General features: G+C 44.6%; 9 protein-coding genes across 9 annotated transcripts; 4 read left to right on the top strand and 5 right to left on the bottom strand.

Moving 5' to 3' along the window:
- Window positions 1-118: 118 nt before the first annotated feature.
- TREMEDRAFT_73503 (uncharacterized protein) lies at window positions 119-3,668 on the top strand (the record flags this gene model as incomplete). Its single annotated transcript, XM_007003687.1, has 5 exons — window positions 119-846; window positions 1,302-1,795; window positions 1,863-2,178; window positions 2,275-3,516; window positions 3,621-3,668. Exons 1-5 carry the CDS (start codon window positions 382-384, stop codon window positions 3,666-3,668), a joined length of 2,565 nt encoding a protein of 854 aa, XP_007003749.1. The 5' UTR covers window positions 119-381.
- A 362-nt stretch (window positions 3,669-4,030) lies between these two features.
- On the top strand, window positions 4,031-5,113 carry TREMEDRAFT_56617 (uncharacterized protein). The gene is made up of 4 exons (XM_007003326.1): window positions 4,031-4,240; window positions 4,574-4,626; window positions 4,765-4,773; window positions 4,952-5,113. Exons 1-4 carry the CDS (start codon window positions 4,138-4,140, stop codon window positions 5,039-5,041), a joined length of 255 nt encoding a protein of 84 aa, XP_007003388.1. The 5' UTR covers window positions 4,031-4,137; the 3' UTR covers window positions 5,042-5,113.
- A 206-nt stretch (window positions 5,114-5,319) lies between these two features.
- TREMEDRAFT_29157 (uncharacterized protein) lies at window positions 5,320-7,835 on the bottom strand (the record flags this gene model as incomplete). The annotated part of the gene is made up of 13 exons (XM_007003208.1): window positions 5,320-5,360; window positions 5,441-5,820; window positions 6,057-6,307; window positions 6,357-6,471; window positions 6,520-6,596; window positions 6,641-6,711; window positions 6,766-6,875; window positions 6,942-6,967; window positions 7,010-7,034; window positions 7,079-7,313; window positions 7,366-7,439; window positions 7,642-7,709; window positions 7,785-7,835. The coding sequence occupies 13 exons, from the start codon at window positions 7,833-7,835 to the stop codon at window positions 5,320-5,322; spliced, it is 1,524 nt and encodes a 507-aa protein (XP_007003270.1).
- A 723-nt stretch (window positions 7,836-8,558) lies between these two features.
- TREMEDRAFT_61059 (uncharacterized protein) lies at window positions 8,559-11,658 on the top strand (the record flags this gene model as incomplete). Its single annotated transcript, XM_007003433.1, has 4 exons — window positions 8,559-8,684; window positions 8,734-9,656; window positions 9,716-10,019; window positions 10,123-11,658. 4 exons carry the CDS (start codon window positions 8,559-8,561, stop codon window positions 11,656-11,658), a joined length of 2,889 nt encoding a protein of 962 aa, XP_007003495.1.
- A 263-nt stretch (window positions 11,659-11,921) lies between these two features.
- On the bottom strand, window positions 11,922-17,035 carry TREMEDRAFT_73502 (uncharacterized protein; the record flags this gene model as incomplete). The annotated part of the gene is made up of 6 exons (XM_007003686.1): window positions 11,922-12,559; window positions 12,686-12,858; window positions 13,222-13,711; window positions 14,070-14,494; window positions 14,707-15,556; window positions 15,604-17,035. The coding sequence occupies 6 exons, from the start codon at window positions 17,033-17,035 to the stop codon at window positions 12,165-12,167; spliced, it is 3,765 nt and encodes a 1,254-aa protein (XP_007003748.1). The 3' UTR covers window positions 11,922-12,164.
- A 1,086-nt stretch (window positions 17,036-18,121) lies between these two features.
- Window positions 18,122-18,836, bottom strand: TREMEDRAFT_56616 (uncharacterized protein). Its single transcript, XM_007003325.1, has one exon. It carries the CDS (start codon window positions 18,728-18,730, stop codon window positions 18,197-18,199), a length of 534 nt encoding a protein of 177 aa, XP_007003387.1. The 5' UTR covers window positions 18,731-18,836; the 3' UTR covers window positions 18,122-18,196.
- Window positions 18,837-19,531: 695 nt separating this feature from the next.
- On the bottom strand, window positions 19,532-21,866 carry TREMEDRAFT_43245 (uncharacterized protein; the record flags this gene model as incomplete). Its single annotated transcript, XM_007003290.1, has 4 exons — window positions 19,532-20,207; window positions 20,252-20,486; window positions 20,533-21,128; window positions 21,181-21,866. Coding segments are annotated over 4 exons (2,193 nt in total), but the record flags the coding sequence as incomplete, so codon positions are not given.
- Window positions 21,867-22,114: 248 nt separating this feature from the next.
- On the top strand, window positions 22,115-23,277 carry TREMEDRAFT_61056 (uncharacterized protein; the record flags this gene model as incomplete). The annotated part of the gene is made up of 5 exons (XM_007003432.1): window positions 22,115-22,136; window positions 22,205-22,521; window positions 22,573-22,789; window positions 22,834-22,997; window positions 23,044-23,277. 5 exons carry the CDS (start codon window positions 22,115-22,117, stop codon window positions 23,275-23,277), a joined length of 954 nt encoding a protein of 317 aa, XP_007003494.1.
- Window positions 23,278-23,695: 418 nt separating this feature from the next.
- On the bottom strand, window positions 23,696-24,171 carry TREMEDRAFT_61055 (uncharacterized protein; the record flags this gene model as incomplete). Its single annotated transcript, XM_007003431.1, has 2 exons — window positions 23,696-23,731; window positions 23,803-24,171. 2 exons carry the CDS (start codon window positions 24,169-24,171, stop codon window positions 23,696-23,698), a joined length of 405 nt encoding a protein of 134 aa, XP_007003493.1.
- Between the last annotated feature and the right edge of the window lie 82 nt (window positions 24,172-24,253).

Below are 24,253 nucleotides of genomic sequence, written 5' to 3'. Positions count from 1 at the left end.
TGATGATCAAAAGAAAAGTTTGAACATGGCATTTCCGTCTTCTCCTGTTTCCCCTTCAGTTACTTCTTTCTTTCCTCCTCTCCCTTCCCCGTCTTCTTCTCTTCTTCTCTCCCAAACAGAGAACTATTCAGGCACTGATTCTAGACCAATATGAGTAACTTGCCCTCTACAATAACTGCTGAGTCGTAAAGGTCTTAAACATTCGCAGGCCGCAGACCGGACATTTGGACCGGTATGAAAGCGTTTCATCCGAACAGCTAAACACCCTCAAACGCTCGGACCCAAATACTTAAATCATATTTCACAACTTGATTCACTTCTTCACTTTTCCCACTTCTTCACCTCTTTTCCCCACTTTCCCGAGTATCTCGTGTTTTCCTCATGGGTAAAAACAGGAAAATATCTTTCTCTCGTGAGTTTGGAAACGGTATGACTAAAAGTAAAAAACGAGTGATATCAACTTTGTCTGGATCTGGACATGATCCAAGTACGACAAGTACGAGTACTTCTGATGTTGGTGTTGGGGGTATCAGATCTGGAATCACGGATAATGATAGTGTGATCAATGGAAATGGAAGAGAAAAAACAGGAAATGGAAAAGATGAGATTTCAATGGGGAATACAATATCAAGTTTATCGGATAAAATGGAGATTGAGAATGGAATGGAAATCATTGCTGAATCCAACGCAACGGGAAAGAGTAAATCTAAATCTACAACTTTTGGTTCAGGTGGTTCAGGTGATTCAGGTGGTTTAAGATCGATATTCACTCAAGAAGCTTTCTCGGGGATCTTGGAACATATAATTTTAGACCTTCCGTTCTCTAGTATTGCCTCTGCACTTCGAGTGAGTCATCTTTTTCAAGAATCCCTCTCGTTATACCCCAATTTTGGGTCACTGGATGTCTTCTTTTCTCTTCTCATTCCAATAACTGATATTTCACCTTTGTCTTCACTCTCCCTCGACTCACTTCTCATCTCTCTCCTTCACTTGTAATCTCTCTGCTCCACATCTAATCTCTCTGCTCCACCTCTAATCTCTCTCCTTCAATTCTTATCTCTCTCCTTCACCTCTATTTCTCTCCTTCACCTCTAATCCCTCTTGTTAACCTTTAATCCCTCTCCTTCACTTCTAGCCTCTCTCCTTCACCTCTAATCTCTTACCTTCACTTCTAATCTCTTTCCTTCACTTCTAGGCTCTCTGCTTCAATTCTTATCTCTCTTCCGTTGAGGAGTGAATGATGATACGTGAACGGAAGACAAATAATCAGACACCTAAGTACACATCCTCTAACACGACAGATCTGCAAAAATGTCAATCACGTAATCTCCACTTCTTCCATACTCCAACTCGTCCTTCGTAAACTCTATCATTCCCTACCTGATATCCCTCCACCTCCCGCTGGACTCCCCAAACAAAATCACAAACCCGGTCCAACTCTTCAACGTATCATCCAAAGAGAAAAAAACCTCGCTGCTTTGACCCCGACTGATATCCGTTGTCTTCATGTTCCACGTGGTTTGGTACAACAAATGGAAGATGGTTATATGCTCATGTCTGAATCCTTTGCCAAGAAACGAAGAGATGATTACCCTCCTGAAGCTCCGCCGGAATACGAAATTGATGGATGGTCAGTTTGGAAGTTACCAGGAGAAGAAGAGATGATAAGCGATGGTGTGGCTAAGAAACATCAAGGGATGTGGAGATGGAGAACTGAAGTTGGTTTGGAAGGTGGGAGAGTGGAATGTTTGGCTTTTTGTCCACAGGATAATGTTGTGGTAGTTGCTAGAAGACTGTAAGTCATAGTATTGCTTCAAAATCCCACCAGACAAGGTCGAGTGAAGACTGATGCTTATTCCCAGTGGCCCTTTCCAGCGCGATGACATGTCAAGAGACGTCTTCTCAAATCGACTATACTTTTATCAAATGCGTCCCACAGATTCGTCTGAATCGAAAAACTTGGCCGCGTTTGCTCAAGGTGGACAACCTCATCCATCTGCAGCACTCCATTGTATCGAGATCCTCAGTCCGAAATATGACGACGATCCTCGCAAACTGCCCAACATCGATTTACAGATCATCCCCGGTGGAAGGGTGGCGGTAACGATGTGGGTGCCTCAGCTTTATCCAGAGGCATGTTCGGGTGTTTGGGACTGGAAGCGAGGTCTCTGTCTTGGGGTGAGTCTCATGTTCCATCATTCCGACCTCTTACATGCGATCAATCGCACTGTACTCACCCAGGTACGTATCTTGTGAGGACCGCTGATGGGAAAGATCGTGGAACCAGCGGACAACTTTGGGAGTTTATTCAAGACACGCTTCCTCACTCAAGATTGGGTCGTAGGGACTACTTTCCGTCATATCGACGATCCTGACGATGAATTCGACTTCACGTTACCTGTCTACGAAGGTGATATCGGTTACAGTCCATGTATCGAAGTTTTCAGTTTACTTGATCCTAAACACGAAATCAAACCTCGTGTACTGGGAATAGGAGCTTCTCCCGGTTCTCAACCTCAAGCTTGGTCAATGTCGAATTTACCTCAAATGGGACGTATTTGTGTTCATCAACTCCCAACTTGTCTAGTAATGGAAATGGAAACTTTATCTCCTGGATTTCTACCTATTGACTTTCAAATCCAATGTCCTCTTCTTCCTTCGCGAGCTTTACAAACCGCAATGGGAACTATCTCTTTCAGTCTCATAGGTACCGTTGACGATCTGTTAACAGGAGCTCGAAATTATACAAGTGTTCAAGGATCTTTCAGAGCTCGATTCTTGATTTCAGAATGTTTGGCCGCAGTTGCGGCCAAGAACGTGATAAAGAATATAAGAAGAGAACGTGGTCTCTCTCGTAGATCTCATTCGACTAATCGACGATCATCCGGCATGACAGAACATGATGAAGACGACTCGAATGAATGGACGGACGAAGAAGATGAAGATGAAGACGATGATGAAGACGAAGTAGATAAACGTCCACATTGGTTCCTACCTTGGTCTGATTTCTCTAGAAGTATTCATCTACGTAAAGATCATCCTACTTTAGGTCCAACTTGGGGTTCAAGAGTGATAACAGTTTCTTCATGTGATGGAAGATGTATGAAGAAATATAATGGTGTTCATCCTGAAGAAATAACTCCAATAGTTAGAGATGTTCTCATAAATATATACGATTATAATCAAAAAACTTTGAATGGTTATCGTATAGATGGACCATTAGGTACATTCCGACTTGGTAAAACAAATTCAACTTCAATTTATAATGATAAGAAAACAACGACACAAACACATTCTTGTCCACTTACGAAACCGATCTTACTGCCGACATTAGAATTCATCTCTGAACGAGAAAAACAAACCAAGACGGAAACGACAGAATCAGCACCGATGTTTGTTGAAGACAAAATGTCATCTGGATTATCGTATACCAAACGTACAGGGTTAATAACTTTTGATCCTACTAGACAATTGGAGAAAATGTTCTTTGATGGGGATAGGATCGTTTTTGGAATGGTAAGTTGTTTTTCTCCCTCTTCTCTTCCAAAGGGGTTTTTGGGTTGCTGACGTTGTGTAGAGGAATGGCGCGAATATCATTTCTTTTTGAAACCTACGAATAGGATTTAGTGTTCTTCACAAAATCATTCCGATATCTAGATTACAGTTGATGGATAACTTAGATGACATGCATGCTTTTTACGTACTTACTATACCAGTACAACGTGCCGGTTCGGCTATCACAACACCCTCCTTCTCTCCTTCTCTAATGAGATTGCTCTGTTCATCCTTTGCTCCACTCGACACCCTTTTTCTTACTCTATCACATATTCTTCTCTGATCTATGCTAGCCGAATCTCTCACACGCATTCCTTACCCTCCTTGCATGCAATGTACTAAAGTGTTACAATGAACAGATTGGAAACGTGGGGACCCACATTCCTTTCTAACGCCATCTGGCGAAAATGACGTCACGATGAACATTCCTCTCCACTCGTCACCACCCCCTTCCTTCCATTCCTTCCTTCCTTCCCATTTCCCCCTTAAATATTCTATCTCGCTATCGCATCTCCTTCTCATTTCGGACCGTTGACAAGACCAACACCAACAACACCACATTCAGAATAATCGCTAGTGAATATGACTCAATCACCAATCAAAGAAAATGTCGACCCTCTCGCCGGGAGGGCGAGTACCACAGCTGGACAACCTAAACAAGTGCCAGATGATGAACAACGTGGACGTGAGTTTTTGTTCTTAACTTTTCTTAAGTTTGTTGATATTCCTCAATCTTCAAACTTCCTTTAAATCTGAGACTTTAAATTTGATGATCTTCTCCATTATGTCTATCTTTCCTCACGATCACCCATCAAGACTATTTTACTCGTCGATTCCATCTTGGTATCAATCGATATAAATCTTCATTTTGAACTCTTGAGATTTTAACACCCCTTTTCAATATTGAATAACGTCTTGTTATTTCACTCGTTATTTGATTACAATGAAGTAGATTTACATGTTGGATAAATTTATAAAGGGTTTTTTTGCGTGCAAAGGGTTGATATTGATATTTCAGCCAAAACTAAACCTGAACAGACTAGTGGCAATGCTACTGAAGAAGATTTAAAGGTGAGTTACCATCTTATCTTCCTGTTTTTTTTCTTTTTGTCTCTTCACACTCTTTAGCAGGATTCCTCCACCTCTCTTTGAAAAATTGAAAAAGATCACAGGGCTGAATGTTATGACGGACTATTCGCTAATGTTCAGGCTGCCAAAGTAAGTTGACTTCCATGATTACCTGTCTCCTTTATTTTCTGTAATCCCAATTTACTCGTACTACTCCAGAGCACCATTCGTCCCCGGTCATTTTTTAACACCATCAAAGTCCCGTTCTACCCCTTCGCTACGTATGACATGATGGCGAAATTTTCATTGGACTCATCGCTCATGTCAGGCCGCTGCGGAAGCTGTTCAAGGTGAAGGATCCGGCGGGAATTTGAGCAGGAAGGACGTTGAGCAGGCTGGTCCCCATGGAGCTACTTGAATTATATGACGTATGACCGAGGTACAAGATGTAAGAAGTAACAAGTGATGCAGACATGATCTTCAGTATTCGCCGTCCCTCACATCAAGTACCAGTACTCGAATCCACTCGCATATGCTCTTCTTGCGCACTGCGTTCACTGCTTTTCCTCTTCTTCCCACAGCTTCTTACTGATGGTACCTATATGCCTTCACTCATCATCGCCAACACGTCATAGTCAGATTTGAACCGCAAACATTGCATACCAGTACAGACAATAGCACGACAGATTCTAATGATCACAATCTCGCCTTCACCCCCACTGGCAAGATCTTTTCATCTATTCATCAGTCACTTTCACACCTACCACACGTCTACATGAATTCCTCTGTGAAAAGTCGATATATCAAATCAACTCACAATTCGCATCGTACATAGTATCCGAGCCTATCCCCTGGAATAAAGCTCCCGTCTCTACCATACTAGGGACCACCTCTTCTATCGTCCTAGCCCCAATGAGTCTCATATTCATATCAAACTCATCTTTCAATATCTGTAAAGCTTTTGATACTCCTTCAGTACCATAAGTCGACATTGCGTAGATCATTGGTCTTCCTATACCGACTGCCGTTGCACCCAAAGCGATCGCTTTCAAGACGTCTGTAGCTCTTCTCACACCGCCATCGACGAAGATTTCGAATGGTGGTGAATGAGGAGAGAGATAACCGTTTTGACGAAGAGCCGATGTGACTGAAGGAAGTAGAGCTAATGGGGAAGGGGAGAAATCTAATTGACGTCCACTGCGATGTCAGAGATACTTCTTATGCTCTTCTCCTTTCATTCCCTCATTGACAATTAGGAACCACCGATATCTTTCTTATCTTCTGATACGTCTCGGTTCCCACATGTTCCTTATAGTGTGGCTTTAACTCTCTTGTTCCTTTTACCAACGACTGTCACTTATATCAAACAGTATGAGATGTGAGTTTTGGGATGAAAGAGGGAATCATCAATGATGTAAAGTAGGAACACTGACCCATGATTGGACAACACAATCCCATCCATACCGTGTTGAGCAGCCAAAACTGCATCTTCCCAACATTGGACACCCTTCAAAACCACTTTCATCCCTTTTGCAGCCTCCTTCAACTCTTTCAAATCTTTCCAACTCAACGAAGGGTCGATAAATGATGATATTGCCCTTGCAGCACCTTGATCTCTCCGGAAATTGTCTTTACCAGCAGCTTGTTGGGCCGAAGCGGTACCTTCGAATTTCGTCCTCATATCCTATCCGTCAACAAGTTGGTCATTATCCGACCCAAGATGCTGATCTCACCTTTTCTCGTCTACCAAGTTGGGGAGCATCAACAGTGATAAACAATGCTTTCACTCCTCTTTCCGCAGCGTGCGAAATAATCTTTTTCGTCCGCGTTCGATCGGCGTTAACGTATCTATGATTATCAGCATATACAATCGATGCTCATGAAACAGAAACGTACAGCTGCAAAAACTGTACTTGGCCAGGTTTGGCAGCATCGACCATTTCGTCGAATGAACAGCTGGCTAATGTGGGAATCTGTTTTTCAGCATGATGATAGATATGGGGTGTTCAGATTTTACCATTTGTATGACATCATGTTCTGCTGCAGCTTTTGTAAGACAGACTTCTCCTTCAGGATGTCCAAGTTTGCCTATTTGTCAGTCAGGAATTCTATCGGGGTGCGTCTAGAGGAAGAACCACTCACCTAAAGCGGTAGCAGTGATGTAAATCGGCATACTGGTCTTGAACCCAAAGATTGATGTGGAGTAATCAACTTTGCTAACGTCTCGTAAGACCCGTGGTCGGAACCAAACCCTGCGCATCAACATCTCCGATACCTCTTCCAAGGACCCAAGGAGTTAGCTCAGACCCTAGACATACCGGTGAAAAGCATTATGGTTTTCCCGCTGAAAGACTTAGCTCATCCTTCACGTCCTCGAGGAACTTACCATTGTAATCTCATCGTCTGCCCCTCTGATGACTATCAGCATTCAGCGTCAGAGCGCAGAGGGACCCACGATGAGTAGTAATTCCATCCTCTTCTCGACATGGTCCTTCTGGCCACAGCTTCGAAATCGTGCAAACTCAATATCTCCTCTAAAGACGGTTTTACATATTCTTCTGGTAGAGTATCGTTCGTACCTCCCGCGCGCTTTTGAGGAACTTGGACAGCCGCTGGGGCAGGAGAAGGTGATATAGTTTGAGGTTTTGGGAGAGTACCAGGTATGACAGGTCCAAGATGTTTTGATGGATCTCTTTATCAGTTTTGATTGGGGAATCATGTTTGAGGGAAGTGAACACATACCCAGGTTATCTTTGATAGCATCTGGAGGATGAATAGGTTCATATTCTTCCGTGGCGTCTTTTCCTGCGTATTTTCTCTCCCGTCAGCTCGATGCATGGCGTCTTGAAGAAGATGCGCACAAAATGATATCGGCGCCTCCTGTCGATCGTTAGTCACCCTGTTCACTGGACGAAAGGAAGATAACTGACCTGGGTGTTCCTTATGGTTAGTCACTTCTCAAGTGGTAAGGAAATGACTCACATCGAGAAAATCTGTTACGTCGTACACATGTCCTACTGGTCAGTGGGAGACAAAGTTCTGGAGTGGTTCATGAATGACTCGCCATGAACCACGATCCATACGCCCTGCGAGTCAGCCAAGCTTGCAGCACAGATCGAAGTTACGGAAGTGATAGGAAGTCCAACTGTGACACGACTCACCTTTTCACGACTGTTATGAAAAGCTACCTCTTTACCATCGACTTGCTTCATCATATATAGAGTCGAATGATGGTGAGTAGTATACAGTGAGCAGTGGGAAAGGCGCAGTGAAGGTGAGTAGTGTGGGCAGGGACTTTTTCAACCGCATGAACCGGCGACTATTGCCGGAGCAACCGTATCAGCGGCGATGGCCGAAATTTTCAAAGACCAATCAACTCGTTCGTTATTCCATTCATCCAACTTTTTGTTGAGCTTACTTGGTTGCTTCCCTACAAATACTGACTTGTCCCACAAATACAAGCGACCAGCTATCAGCAAGACTGATTTCCACCACGGTGAAATAGTAGCGGTAGTGGTATAGTGTCATGTGGTCAATGGCTAGTGGATGAAGGAGGGAGGAGTAAGGGAAGGCTTACTCTACTGATTCTCATTCCATCTGCCGTGATTGGACATTCTCTCGTACCTTCTCTCTTCAAATCTATGGTGACAAAATAGCAATCCCATACGATGATGACGTTTGTCTCGATCATTAATCGGCAGCCTTGTTCTCATCAACTCACTTCGTATCATATCACTCATCATTGACCGAACTTACCTCCTTGTTGCTAACAATCTGCCTGCCTCACTATTTGCCTTGCTATTGCCCTACTTTTGCCAGTCCTTCGATCAAAACTCTTCAACTGGTGAATCTTTCTCCTTTTCCTTCGTTCTATCAAATGCTGACCTTCTAGCTTCCTGATCACCTTCCCATCCCACCTCTCGAAGAACATAGAAATGGCATCCCGTTCCAACCCACTAGTCTCATGTAAGATCAATGTCTTTACTGATTCTAAATGCACTATTCTGCTCGAAACCTTGATGGGTTATTGTGACCCCGATGGTCTGAGAAACTTGTTCCAGGTGAGTATCTCGTTGATCCCGCTGTATACTTCGACACTGATATTTTTAGGTGAACAAGAGGATAAGTCATATAATCCTTTCATCGGCGGTCCTACGACGTATCCTACAACATGCTCCCAATACTTCCCCCGTCCCTCTTGATACTCCACCTCGGTCAACGGAAAATAGTCCATCGTCATCGGATTTCGGATTTGAATTACTTCCACTGTTTCCTCTTCCCTTCAGTCCTCTCTCGCTTCCTCCGTCATTACCTCCTTCTCTACCTCCTTCTTTACCTCCCGCTCAACCGATTCCTCTTCCTCCTGTCCCTCCTACCAGTACCTCTATCGATGCAGCTAAGGTTCAATCCGCCTCAATCGATGCAGTTACCTTTCAACCCGCGTCCATCGATGCAGTGGAAGTGCAAACCCCGTCCATCGATGCAGCTGAAACCCAACCAACCTCTGTCGATGCAGCTGAACCTCAATCTGCTCCCACCGATGTAGCTGACAGTAAAGCGAGTCAGTCTGTCCTCATCTCACACGAGTGCCAAACTCGCGGAGATTATGCGACATCACACCTAGTGGCAGACACGAGTGAACAAGCTGGTCCATCTGGCACAACCTCACCGATAGAAGATTCACGACTCTTTCATAGAAGATGGCCATGGGAACGTGAGAAAGCGTTGATAAATCTCGAACCTGCTGAAATTCGATGTTTCAATTTACCATTCTCATATGTGGTCGACGTACAAGATGGTATCATGTTGCTCATTTTTTCCAACACCGGGTGGCCTGTGGATGCCTTGCCTTGGCGATGGGAGATGCAACAATGGGCAGTGTTTCAATTACCATATTCTGGTCCTGAACGTTCGTTTTACAACATCAAAGACCGAATACAAGGTTTACTAGGATGGACGGTTCTTCATCAGGGTGAAATTTGGGGAATCGCATTTTGTCCTTCCGATGATGTCGTGGCTGTGGCTGGACCACTGTGAGTATATCTTTTGTTGGTTAATCCAATTAAAGTAATGATTATGCTGATGTTATCAGACGAGAAGGTGTAGCAAAAGGCAAAGCGGATTGTCCACTCCGATTTCGTCGTATATACTTTTACAAACTCACTCCTAATCCATTATACGAATCTAGATTGTTGGGTGAGGATGGTGCATATCATCCCGAACGATACGCAAGACAATTCATAGAAATCGTCACGCCAGACGATATGTCTCTTAATCCCGATGTGGAGTTACAACTGATTCCCGGAGGGAGGCTACTTGTGACAAATTGTGCTGGGGTACCTGGCTCTTTGAGTTTAGTGGCAGTATGGGATTGGAAATCTGGAACATGTATAGGGGTGAGCAACGTATCATCTGACTCGTCCCATAATCATTCTTTCATAACCATCTATGCTACTATAATTGTCTGCCAAGTTGAAGAACTTTTGTTAACCTGAACAGCGTATCTCACCTTTAGCTCATGATGTTCCTTCATTTCCTTCGATTTATACAGCTCGATTCATCACTCGAGATTGGGTAGTGGTATTAGCTACACGGGACATCGACGGATCTCGTTCAAATACAAGAACCAACCCATTGACAGACCAAGGATATTGTTTGGTTTTATCGACATACGCTTTAAATCCACCTCCGAAACCTCGTCGGTCAAAATCAATGGTTTGGAGACATGTTGGTAAACTTAAAGAATATAAATCACACATTTGGAATGGATTACCAGAATGGAGTTGGTTCATAAACGATATGCCATATGCTATTCCACTAGCTTCGGCAGCTCTTCCAGCTATGTCAGATGATAAAGTTTTAGATTTAATGATACCACTTCGACCTACTGTGGCTTATCTTCCTTTATCGGCAAGAATCAAACTTCCGTTTCAAGATGATTTAGATGGAGGTTGTGATAGTAATTGTATCGATGTTTTTTCTTTCGAATGTAGAGGGATTTTACAAAGTTCAGATCAAATGGAAATCATCATGTTGGTTGGGACGATTTCACTCAAGTTTATCAAAGTTATGACTCGTTGTGCTTTGGCGAAACGAAATTTACAAAATCGACAAAATCAAGTTCAACTCCAATCTCAACCGAGTGAAACTTCATCTCATGATCCTGGTCAATTCCCCGAGCCTCAAAATCGATCTATCTCAATTCCTTCACTTCATCCCTATATGACGACGACGACAACGAAGACGAGACTTTCAACCTCCACCCCACAGCTCGTTCTGTCCACTCAAACTACTTTATCCACTCAACAACCTACTTTGACCACTCATCAGCCTACTTTATCCACTCTTCAACCCCCTGACTCCATTCGACAATTCAATTCATCTAAACAACCCATTATCTTATCTAAAAAACGTCCAAATCGTTCCAATTCAACTCTTTCAAACATATCTCAAATACTCGGAGAACAACTACCAGAAAAAGAAATGATTTCATACACTTGGTCACAATGGCAACAACACGTTTACATTTGTCCACATTCAAGTGCATTCTGTTCCGCATCTTCAAATTCGAAATCCATTTATTGTTCAACAGCTAATAATCATACACAAGGTGATAAATTTAATTTAGAATTATCAGATTTCAAACCTTTAGAATTAAGACCAAACACTGTTCATTATGCCGGAATGGAATGTATAAGTCAAATAGATTATCCTATAGGATCAAAAGGTAAAGAATTAGAAAATGATAATAATAATGAAAAAACCAGAAGGTATTCTGTAGATTCAGCAGACCCATTCGTAAAGACTTTGATGGTAGATAAGATGATTTGGAATTCTACTAAATTTTTGAAAAATATAAACGAGTTGGATGTTTTTAAAGCGAGGATTATCAAATCTGGTTTAGCTAGAAGTTCTACTAAAGTCTTGATGACTTGTGGTAAACATTATACTTGTGCTCAATTGTTTTTTGATGGAGAGAGGATCGTCTTGACTTCGGTTAGTTCTTTCTTTAAACTTGATTTTCGTGGTAATTGAAAGTTAATGATTTTTTAGCTCAGGGGAGATCAGCATATTTTGACGTTTTGAAGGTTTGTGACGTTTTGGAGGAGTTGTTAAGGATCTGAAGTTAGTATCCTGTTATCTTGTCACAGGAATGAAATCCTGCAGAAATTATATAATGTGACCTGTTGTACCATTTGTACTCTACTTATACTACTTTACTCTACAGTGTTGTTGTGTGATGTCACATAAAGTACAATGAGTCAAGAGTGGTCATATGATGTGATCATCACCACCACGCAATGCTATTATTAAATTGCATGATCACCAATAAGCTACAACTCTTTATTTGAACACACTCCCAGCCGCACTCACTCATCAATGAATCAAGACTACTATGCAAGAATGCTACATCCCTCAATGTCCATCCGCTACATTTCTCAACACGTCGCAACCATATCCCACCTGTTGACGACAAGAACTACGCAAACCTGACCTCACAAGGCGGTATTATGACGATTCCGTCTCGAGGCACCACAGCATCATCTCGATAGCCCCGTACCATCAGAAGCTCTGGGTCCACTACCCGCGCTACTCGGACTGGACCCGCTCTTCGTCCTCGCCCTCCCCGATCCAGGCGTACCGATCGGACTCGCATGATGAGTTCGGTTAGGTGAACTGGGCATGGACATACCATCTCCTCTCATCTTCTTATGACTCGTCCGTTTGGCCAAACCTGACGTACCGACTTTCACTTGAGGCAAGGGAGGTTCACGTAGTTCGGTAGGTGATGCGGGACGTTTCGGATGACTTTCGTCGTCTGTCGTGGGGTTGGAAGATGATCTTGAGGATAGTTCGCGTGAATGGTTGTTATGATTTTGGTTAGGCTCAGAAACTTGGTTCAGAATGGGAAATTGAAGACAGTACGTTATTATAGCTATCGAGGTCAGCATTGTTTCAATGACAATATGATCAAAAATAAGGGTGAAGATGAGGATGGATAAAGTTGTGGGGCAGCGAGTGAGAGAAGGAAAGAAGAATTGGGAACGGAGGTTAAACTCACCTCGATGAACGAAAACATATTGGCGTAAAGATTGAACCAATGACATTCGTTGAACCCTCATACTTTCCAAAACCGCCGGAATGGGGTTTTCCATCAATGATAGAGGGGTAGGGGCGCGATGACGTTCTTGTGATTTGGTGATGGCTGGTGGAGTGGGTAATGTCTTGTGCAGACTGTTGTCAGTTTAGCTACCTCATCATTACTCCAAACCACCGTCGTCCAGAACAGTGTTTTCTCCATTCACCATAACAGAGGCTGCTTTCACCTGTCGACGAGACGAGGCCCAAAGCCCAGTTCTGCCAATAGCCTAGTAAGATCAAAGAGCAGGCACGAACCCATCCGAGAGATGAGAGGATTCGTGAAGGGAAGCCATCTAGGAGATATGAGAGAAACTCTATGGGGAAGTCATCCGGGGGATACGAGAGAATAGGAATACTGAACTGAGTCAAGAGATATAAGAGGATATGTGTAGGGAAGTCATCGAGGAGAAATGAGAGAACGTGTACAGAGTGCATTGACGAGAGGTAGACACTCACTGCTCCGAAGACAGCTTTTCCGACGAAGTAAACGCCGAAGCTAAACTAGGTCGTCTACTACTCCCACTTCCGGTGGAAGTTTCACTCCCTCTATGTCTCAGAAATCTATCGTCCCAATTAGTATTCAGGCTATCGGTATCTTTATCTTCTATCGGATTACTGAAATCTATATCCATGGGCTGGACGACTTTCTCTACGTCCATATATGATGCTTGTGCCGGTTTCAAATTTGGGGGTTGAGGAGTGGTCATAGATCCTGGTGGACCATGTAATGTAGAGGGTTGCAAGGGTAGATTAGCGACAAGCGGATCGGGAAGGATGTTGAGGGATGATGTGTTGGGATGAGGACCAGATGGGGTGGTACTTTGTTCTGGTATGGACTCGGTAGTGGGGACGGAGTAAGGTTTGATTTGTTGACGTTCTCGGCGTATACCATCTATGATAGAGTCGACAACGATGAAACTACCTGTTCGGCCGACACCTGCTGAACCTGAGAATTAGACTCATTCATGTTGTTGCGTGACTAAATAGCCGAGCGTTCAGGGGGTTCTTCACATATTGGATAGATCATTCCCAGAAAAAGATATACAAAGATGAAATATGAAGAAGGCGTTCACAGACAAAGATGCACAATAATGAGGCAGATTTGCTGTAGGTCCATTGAGATGTTTACGACCTGGGTAACCATCGAATCCATGATGGGATTACAGAGCAAAACATATGGAGAAAAAAGGGGACAACGCTAAGATATACGTGAAATGATGAAAGTGACAATCGAGTTCTAGACGGGGAAAACAGAGGAAGAGAGGACGGGCGAATCTCGCATATTGACAATGAGACAAACTCACAATGCACGAGTACAGGCGGTTGATTAACCCTTCCTAATGGATCATCCTCCTTTTCGACCTGCTTACAATGCCCTAAAACAGCTTCATCCACATCCTTTATCAACCTCAACAAAGTATCCGCTGATTGCGGTACGTCGAAATCCGGCCATGAAACACATTGTATCTGTGTTACTGTCCTAATCGGTTTCCCAGGTAAACCAGTGTGAGTCAATTGAAAAACTCTTTTGATATTCTCTTGAGGGGTATTGACACCTTTCGGAGTAACAGCAGCCGCACCAAAGTCGAACCCTGTTTTTGAACGTTCTTCAGGTTGAGCATCATCATCACCTTTTTGAGAGATGAGTTGAACTTGGAATTGACCGCAATTTTCAGAATTCCAGTAGTTACCACATTTCATCAAACCACCTTCGTATTGCTTTGTGATCCTGTCAGTCAGCGATTGTTTCTTGATAAGCGCTCGTGGACATGGCTTCTCCGGAAAGATCAGGCTTCGATTTTATCTGACCTACGGACTGAAAGCGTCGAGAGTTTAGCTTCGTGCGATGTTTTCAGCCAGAGGTTACCCGACAGTACAAGAGGGGACGAAGCAAAGGAGAGAATGGGAGAAAGGGATGAAGGAGAAAGGGAATATACGCACATGACAATCACTCGAACATCTTGTTCCCACACCAACGTCCAAAAATCACAAATGGTAGCATCCAATGGACCCTGAGTCGCGATATACCTCCTAGTAGTCCCTCGAGGCTGAACGAACGAAGCATTTATATAATCGCAATCTTCTTCACCTGGACACCCCAATCTTACCCTGGAAAAGTCATATGGCCAGATATTTTTATATCTATTTTTACTACCTCTTTCTACTCCTGCCGTTATGGAAAAAGGGAAATAATCCCCCTCCTGGGAACTCGAGAGAGATTCCGATCGACTCATGAATACCGATGAATTTTTCAAAGTCTGTTGAGGTTCAGGTGGAGTATGCTCGAGTTTCGTACCGGATTCTTTCGTATGATAATCCATAACAGCTTGTAAACGTTTCTGTTCGCCGAGCTCTATAGCGTAGAATTGTTCTGCTAAACGGTCCATGCGGTCTTTCTCAGGCATGACTACCAGAGGTCGGAGCCATGTGGGTAATTCTTCTGCTCTAGCAAGCATGGACTGGTTGAGACCGAGAGGTATACGCTCGCTGATTCCTTCATGTGAGAGTTCGAGGTTTTGACGTATGTTGTCGAAGAATGGGTTGGCAGGTTGAAGACGAATAGATCGACCTGCGTCGGAGTTGAAGGATGATGTAGAGCCTAACATGTGATTGAAAATACCACTGCGAGTGGGTTTACGAACAGGAGACGAAGGTATGGGAATTTCTGTAGCTGTGGAAGTGGCGGATGAAGTGAAGGGATCAGGACGGAAAGAAATGCTTGGAGTTTGAGAAGTGGTGGAATGAGAACCATTGCTATGTGGTCGACTGGGGCGACCGGAATTAGTGGATTCTGCATATATTTAGCTAGTCTGGTTTTCCGATCATAACAAAACTTACCTTGTCTGAAAGCCATGCTGCCCAATCTACCCGCCATCAGACCAGAGGCAGATAGCGTGGTAGAATCATCACCACTACCTTCGTCGTCGTCGTCGTCAGATACAAGATTGACGAGAGCCGAACTGATCAAAGCATTATGACCTCCTTTGACAAACCATAATCGACCATTGAAACCTTCTCGCTCAAATTTGGCAGCTAACCCATCCAAAACCCCTCCATTTGGGGCATTTCCACTATCGGCGTCGAGGAGGATGATATCACTCTTCTCCCGCCACTTACTGACGGCCTCCACGGAGGCGGGCGTGAGCATCTGGGTGATTCTGCCCAAGTCGAACGCAGGTCTCCGTAAAAGTGTGGAAGGGATCGGAAGGGAGTGTGAGTTGGGTAGATGAGATATGGAAAATGACGACGGTGGTCGAACATCTAGTATCAAGACTGTCGATGGGGATAGAGACAATTTGGAGATAAGAGCATTGACGGACAGCGGTGGAAGTCGACTGGAAGCGGATGAAATGGTGTTTGTGCTCAAAGGACTGGGAGCTTTCATGAACGATGATGAAGACTGCAATAATGCCATTGGTGGTTGCCGGATTGATTGAACGAACTGGGGCGATGGAACTGTTGATGATTCTAATGGTGGCGCCTTCAACGGAGAAGAAATTTCTTTACGCCCTGCGGATGCTTGACCGACCATAGATCTATACATCGCCAATTTCTCCCTGCTGATTTCTGGCAAAGGGGGTATACCAGAAATCTTCGAGGGATTGAATTTCGTAGGTGGGTTTTCAAAAGGTTCAATCTTCATTGCCATACCACTATCATCTCCTAATAGATTGGCTCCACTCCAACTGCTTCCAATGTTCAATTGTTCAAAGGGATAACCTAAATGAGGACTATTCGATGGACCTGCAATTGACGGGGTGGGTGCACCCGAACTTGCCGCTAATAACAACCATGGTGATGCAGGAGTTTTTGCCGAAGGTGCGAAGGCAGGGGTGAATGTGGGTAATTGCATAGTTGGCATTTTCTTCGGACGTGTGGCGGTAGCTGGGGGCGGGGAAAGTTCAAGGTCAGGGGAATGATGTCGATTTTGTAAATCAGGAGAAGCAGTAGGAGAAGGTGATGAAGGAATAGGTGGGATTGGTGATCTTAAAGCTGAATCTGTAGGAAATTTGTTTGAACGTTGACGTGTTGATGGAGGTGTTTGAATTATAGGTTTGATCGATGTAGGTGGGGAAGTAGGTTGATTATGTGTTGAAGCACCTACGGCAAAATTTCGTTGAACTGGATTTAGTTTTCGAGTTTGTTCAGTTTTCATCTTGACATCGATCGGTTCTTCGACTTGCATCTCTGACAATCGTCTTGCGGTTTCTTTATTGGGATACAAGTCCACTGGGGGAGGTCGACCGGAAGGATTGAACATGTCGTGCATGATGGATTTATGAAGATCTAGATGAATAACTTGAAAGAGTAAAGAAAGTTGATTTCTTAATCATGTTCCGTCTTCTTTGGAGTCGATCTGCTCGATGACCAGATGACCGAAAAGTAATCGTACTCTATCCAAGTGCAATCGACCCTCTGTGTCCAAGTATCAAAAGGCTTGATTTGTGGAGCGTAAAGCGTATCAAAAGTCCAGATTGCTAAACGTTTGACCGTCAAAGATTCGAAGGGAATAGTTGTTTTAATGAATCTGATGGATATTCTCTGTATTTCCAGAACGTCTTACGGGGTACAAGTCTAGCAGGCAACCGATAGGAAGGGGGGAGTGATGACGAATCTTAGGAATGAAGGAGGGAGAAGTAGAACAAACACGTGTATGCAAGTTGGGGGGGGGGGGGGAAGGGTTGAAGAGTAAGGTAAGTGGGAAGGATTTGGTGCGTGTGTGTGTGAGAGAGAGAGAGGATGTCAAACTAATTGAAAGGGAAAAAGAAAAGGGTGACGAGTGTGAAAAAAGAAAAGTGAGTAAGAGAAACGGAGATAGAACCGAGTGGCCAGGAAAGGATGAGGTCAGGGTTTCAGGGAATTTTGGTCTAGACCCCCTGAACCCCGTCCGTGAAAAACGAGATGATCAATACGTCATCTCGCGTGGCACTGCCTCTTCACTCTCTCTTCCTTTGACTCTTTCTTTGAGAGGTTTTCTATTCCCTCTTACATAGTGCATGTCTTCCCTCATTAGAAGCTACATCGCATAGTGTAATGGAGAAAAGGTAGATGATATGTTTGAACGACTGGTGAACGAATAGCAGAATTTGACAATTCATACACTGTCTCGGGTCCTTTTTTCCGCTGACGTCTTTGATGATCGTACATGACGTAAGGGATGTGGCACTTTTGGTCGTGTGGCATCATTTATCCTTCCCTTGGAACTTGATTAAAAGCACATTGGCAGTGCCACTAGAGTACCGCCCCTGCCGCGCATGCCGACGTTGATTCCAACAAAGTAAATCAATCGGATACCCCCAGTAGCTAGAAGCTTCTCTTCCTACTCAGCTTTTCTTGCCTTTCTTAAACCCTGTTTCATGCGATGCAAGATGACTTTGACTGATTTTACAAAATGTTTCTAATGAGATGTGTTTTGGTACCTTTAATTCTATCACTTCATTCCTTTCTCAATTCCTCCATCATCCATTCCTCCTCCTTCCCCTGATTCTGACAAACTGACCGACTCATCTTTTCGTCCCAACCAGACCTTGACATTCTTATGAACCAACATCAACCCCATCACTACGGGAAGATACCATAAACTAACCCAAAACACTCTTTTCGCCGCCACATCCGTCGTAGTCCTCCAAAACACCCATGCGGAATGGACAAAAACCGCATTAGGAACAGCACTGGTGAGGGCGAAGCCCCAATCGACACTGCCTGACAATGGAGCCATGAGAGCTGATATGGGTACCAACAGAAGGGCATGACGTAGAGAGACCAGGGAGTTCAATCGTGGAGAGAGGACAGAAAGCATAGGATAACCTGATAATGCGTATGAACCTCGGATGAGGTGAGATAATGCGTTGAAATGAGGGAATTGCCAAGAGAATAAAAGAGCGAATAATGTCCATGCCGTGAGAGGATTCGGAGTGTTAGGAAGATTTGAACCAGGTGTATGAAGGAGGAGTGGTTGATTCATAGATGGGAATAAGGTACCACCTGTAGCTGTCCATCCCATCAAAGGTGTGATGGCACCAACTAAAGCCCCGATCCAAGTATTCACCACTGATACACGTTTCATCGGGGTGTAGATTGCAGCGTATAGGATCAAGTTTCCCACTCCTAAAGCCGCGGTAGTGGGATTACATCCCCAATAAAGGATACTACCTCCAAGTAACGTGCACACGAATCCGAACATCGCAGCGTGGAATGGAGTGATTCGTCGGGTCACAAGGGGTCGTACTCTAGTCCGAGGTGTTTGCGCGTCGAGTGGCGCTTCGAGGATCTGATTGAAGGTGTTGGCAGCAGCTGACGTGAGGAACGTGCCGAATGATAGATTGAACAAAAGTGGTAGGGACAACGGGAGTGGGGAAAGTGCTAGACCTGTGGTAGCGGTCAGAGTCATAAGGATTGACAAGTTACGTTTCGACAATTGAAAATACACGGCGATGAGTCTTCTGAGAGTGAGAGGTGGAAGAGGCTGGTAAGATTCGATAGGTGCTAACGGAGGATGGGGGAGAGGAAGGTCGAGGTTAGGTAGTGGTGTGGCAGATGCCGAGGAAGCATCAGCTACGGTATTGATACGAGGGAGGTAAGGTGCGGGATGAGCGGCAAAGAAAGGACGAGGGACAATGGGAGAGGGGACATGAGAATGTGTATGTGTAGATCGACGACCAGACATGGTTGACGTGTGATACTGTCGTCGTTGATGAGCAGGCGTGGACGTTCCGGGTTGAGCATGAATCACGGTTCCTGAGCTTGTTTCGGAAACGACAATGGCTTCTGAGGTAGATTGAGGTTCCGGATCGTCTGAGACAAATGTCGCAATCTCACCAACTTTGGCCATTTGACCTTCGACCATCTTTCTGAATTTCCCCCCTCTTCGAGTGATCAAACTGACATAACTTCCGTCCTCTACCACTTTCCCACCTTCGAGTAACACGACTCTATCCGCACTGGCAATGCTAGAGAGTCTATGGGCAACAAGTATAACGGTGATGTCCGATTTTGTGAATAATTTCTGCAATGCCAAATTGACTGTTCGTTCAGATTCCGCATCCAGTGCACTGGTGGCTTCATCCATTAATAAAACATGAGGATCTCCGATGAGAGCACGGGCGATGGCGATGCGTTGTCTCTGTCCGCCTGATAAACTAGCTTTAGTGATGATAGTATCGTATCCAGATGGAAGCCTGGATATAAAGTCACAACTGGCAATATTTGCCGCGCGGATGATTTCCTCTCGAGTAGCATTTGGATGACCGTAGGCGATATTCTCCGCAATAGTACCGCCAAAAAGGATAGGATCCTGTGGTACAACACCGATACGAGAACGCCACGATTCGGGTATGAAAGATTTGATATCTTGACCATCGAATAGAACTTGACCTCTGATTGGGTCGTAGAAACGAAGTAATAACAATTGCACGGAGGATTTACCACTACCACTACCACCTCTGACACATCAGCGGCGGTCTTTGAGCAAGGTGAAGTGACTCACACTAAAGCCACTCTCTCGCCTCTGTCGATACGCAGGTTAAGACCATCCAAAACGAGAGAGTCGGGTCGAGCTGGGTAGGCAAAGGCTACATCTCGTAATTCGATCGTGCCATCTCGTTCTGGTGGGACTGGCTTGCCGATCGACAGAGGTATTGGTGAAGGTAATTCATGGAGACTAGTGATACGTTGTGAAGCTCCGACACCTTTCATAAGTCCCGTGAAGAAACCTGCGATAGCTGGATGATCAGTCATGGCTTGTTTGATCATCATTTGTCAACTCACTATTCAAACTCCATTCGATCCAATTGACGTAAATGAGAAGACTTGTCATGTCTCCGATGCTAATCTCTCCTCGTCTGACCAAAAATCCACCATATAGCAATAAACCGATCATGCCTATGTCACCCGCTACTTCATTGACATTTTGAAAGATACCGTTGGCCACAGTCTCTTTCTTTTGTAGCTTGTACACTTCTCCAGCTTTGCTGGCGAAAAGCTTTTCTTCCGTTGACTGGTTATTCAAAGCTGTGACCGTCCTATGTGCAGACAATCGTTCTTCCGCCAGCTTGCTCATATTTCCCATAGCTTCTTGTGTTCGAAGTGCGAGCTTTCGGATATACTTGCCGTAGAAGAAAGAGCTGACCGATATTGGGGGGATGACTAGAAGCATGCACATGGTCAAACTGGGGGACAGCATCCACATGGCTCCTACACCCACGACCGCAGATAAGACAGCCTTTAAGCCTTCTCCAAGATTCTCCGAGAGAGAATTACCGATAATCGAAGTATCCTGACTGAGTCTAGAGAGAGCGTCACCAACTCCTGTCGTTTCGATATGTGATGGTGGGAGAGCCATGAATTTGGCGTAAGTCATATTTCTTTCACATATCAGTTATAATAATTGAACGCAGGACACGAGATCTGACATACCGTATTCTTGCCATTGTTCTTTGTCCCGCTAGACGCAGCGCTATACTTCGACAAGAGTTCGCAGCAGCGCCAATCAACAGAGCGAAGGTAGTGATCCCAACGGCCCATTCCAAAGGTAAGCCAAAGAGAAGGGTGGCTTCTGATCCAGGAGCGAAAAAATCTATGATACGTCCTATAGCCCAAGGCCAGGCGAGACTGACACCGGTACTGATACAAAGGCAGAATATACCCACAGATATTAGAGGCAGCTGCGGTCTAGCGAATGAAAGGAGTTTGAGAAGAGAGGTCGTATCGGGAGCTTGGTTGTTTGTTGGTACTGGAGCGGAAGGGGGCAAGGCTACTGGAGAAGGTGTAGGCGGGATGGTCTCTGCATGGACTTGGGAAGCTTCGTCATTGATAGCTTCGGCGGAAGTGGACGATGGTTTTTGGGGTTGGGACGATTGAGATTCTTCTCGAGACTTGGTGGTTGTCGATTGTGATCTGATGGTGGATCTGACGAAGGAGAGCTGTGAGTTATGTGATGTTAGAAGAGATTGTCGTATGGCGACCTGCGGTGGAATGAGCGATGGGAGCCTTTTACCATCAAAGAAGGAGCGATGGAAAAACGTGGGTATCGAGCTGAGCGGGAAGTGTCTTGAGGCTGGTGTTGGAGTAAGACCTGGACGGACAAGCCTGCCCAAACTCATTCCTTTCCAAGCTGTCATCTTGAAGACATCCAGGCGTTGGCGATTTCCTGGGATGTATTGCAGTGATGCAGGTTCCGCTGCCCACCTAGAAAGTTGAAAGGGGATGTCAGGAATAGGGGACAACTTTCGGGCTTGTTCGGGCGATGAATGGGATAAAACACAATAAATAGATTGGAAATAAATAAAAGTCAACCTAAGATCACCTTCTGCTCGATCACTACTTTGTCCAGGTGTGTGTTCAACGCAACATGTCAGCCTCAACATTGAGAAGTGCGTATCGCACACATTGTTTTCATGACCCAGCCCGAGATTTAATGGTGGAAAAGGCTAATTCTCAGACTCCCTCGCCAGACGTAATCACAAAGAACGAGCTCAACCACTTCATCGTACTCGTCTTGGTCTTCTTGAAAAACATAAAGATTATGTTCATCGAGCTAGAGACTATAGGTCTAAACAAGATCGTATACGTAAACTCCGAGAGAAAGCAGCTTTTAGAAATAAAGATGAGTTTTACTGGGGTATGGTCAAAGGTAAGACTGTGGAAGGTGTTGCCGTAGGTGATAGAGGAAATAAAGCCTTGGATGCGGATTTGGTGAAGATTTTGAAAACGCAGGATATGGGGTATGTGAGAGTACAGATCGCACAGGATGAAAAGGTATCTCATATTGACCATCTACATGACCTTAGCAGTGAGCTGATCTAGTAGAAAATCTCCAAATTGAGAAGGGAATTAGAGGTGATCACCCCTCCCGGTGGATCAGATTCAGATTGGGATGCTGCTGCCGAGTTGGCGGAAGTTGAGAAACTCGCGGAGATGGGAATCGTCATAAAGGCTCGAGAAGACGGAGGAGAGAGGAAAAGAAAAGGAAAGGGAAAGGATTTACCTTCGGGTCACGTCGTCTTTGCTGAGAGACAAGAGGAATGTATGTCTTCAAACACATCCATATACGAAGTAGCTGATAGCAAGTTGATTCGTACAATCCCAACCACTCACAACCAAAATCCCCTGTACTTGAAGAAGAACTCGCAGAAGACTTAGGGTGGATCGAGACCGTTGATACTTCGAATAAGACAAAGAAAACTTCTGTTTCACATCCCGTTCCAAGCGAAGAATTGGAAGAAGATGCCAGAGTTGGTATATTTTAATAGCAAGGAAAAACGATACTGATACACTTAGGAACATCGTCTATCACTTCTTATATCCCTCTCCGCATTGCTCAGACGAGTACGTCTTCTTCGTCAAGCCGAATCTCGACTGCACATCACCAAAGCTCTCATGGGGAAAGGGGCTTCGAGGAAAGTACGTGAAGCTCAATGGGTTGAAGATGATACACAACCTGAAGATCGGAATGGGGAACGGAAAAGATGGGAGGGAAAAATGTGGAAGTGGAAAGCGGAGAGACGGCGATGATCATGTTTTAGCGTTTGATATTGATGCATGTAAGTTATTTGACTCATTCGTTTCCTTCAAAAACGACACTGCAATGCTCAGTAGATCAGGCTTCACCTCCTATTCACTCCATTTCTGTCCCTCAGTGAAGTTTCTCAAGAGTATCGCATGCTCATGCAGCCATCGCCTGCATGTTGCATCTCTAATATCAACTTGTGTGGATGATCTTGGGTACATGTCAGGACAGAATTCTCAGAAGAGTGCTTGCCAGGCTTGGAACAAAGAAAGGGCGTGATCATGCGAAATTCCTATACGCCCCACTCGCTCGATTGATACTCTCTCGGCCGCTTCACCTCTTTCTTGGTCCCGGAAACCGTTAGTTGTGAGACAAGAATCGCTATTTCCCGACTGATGTTTCTCCAGCAGAGCCTGAAGCTCTTCACTGGTCAGGGTGAACCCACTCGCCCTCACTCCCCTGATTGTGTCCTCCACATTCAGCACTACCGCTCTTGTGAGATTCCCAATTTTCTTAACTCTTCTACTTACCCCCGTTATGGTCACCTCCTCAATTGGTTCCCGGAATTCCCCTTCAGTCAAATTTAGACTCATACCTTGATTGGAAGTTTGAGATTCCTGGGTGTCATTGAGCCGAGGGGCATGTTGCGTGATGTACGATCTCACTACGAAGCATCGGTACAACACTTGCTTGACAGCAGTCTCATATTCGTCAGTCAGTGGGACAGGTTCAAGCTCCTCCAATTGGTCATTGTTGGAAGGGAAGCCGTGAGGATACAATGGCAACAACAAGAATTCCCGCACACGATCTTCCAAACTGGAGTTTTCACCGTCCCCTGGTGAAACTTCCGATCCATTAGATTGGGTGGATCGGGTGAATATACGAGGGTCAAATGGCATTTCAAGATTGAATAGTGTAACTTTCACATAGATCTCTTTACATACGCTTACATGTATCTAGCATCACACCCTCTTTTGTTTA

Source organism: Tremella mesenterica (genome assembly GCF_000271645.1).
Source record: "Tremella mesenterica DSM 1558 unplaced genomic scaffold TREMEscaffold_3, whole genome shotgun sequence".
In the NCBI taxonomy this organism is placed as follows: domain Eukaryota; kingdom Fungi; phylum Basidiomycota; class Tremellomycetes; order Tremellales; family Tremellaceae; genus Tremella; species Tremella mesenterica.
The sequence above is the reverse complement of the archived record's forward strand: the minus strand, read 5'-3'. Positions and strand labels throughout refer to the sequence as shown.

Excerpts from the sequence above, each read along its gene's own strand:
- TREMEDRAFT_56617 (XM_007003326.1), top strand. The coding sequence starts at position 4,138 with ATGACTCAATCACCAATCAAAGAAAATGTCGACCCTCTCGCCGGGAGG. Across the intron at positions 4,241-4,573 it reads AGATGATGAACAACGTGGAC|CCAAAACTAAACCTGAACAG; the intron begins GTGAGTTTTTGT and ends TTGATATTTCAG.
- TREMEDRAFT_56616 (XM_007003325.1), bottom strand. The coding sequence starts at position 18,730 with ATGAATCAACCACTCCTCCTTCATACACCTGGTTCAAATCTTCCTAAC.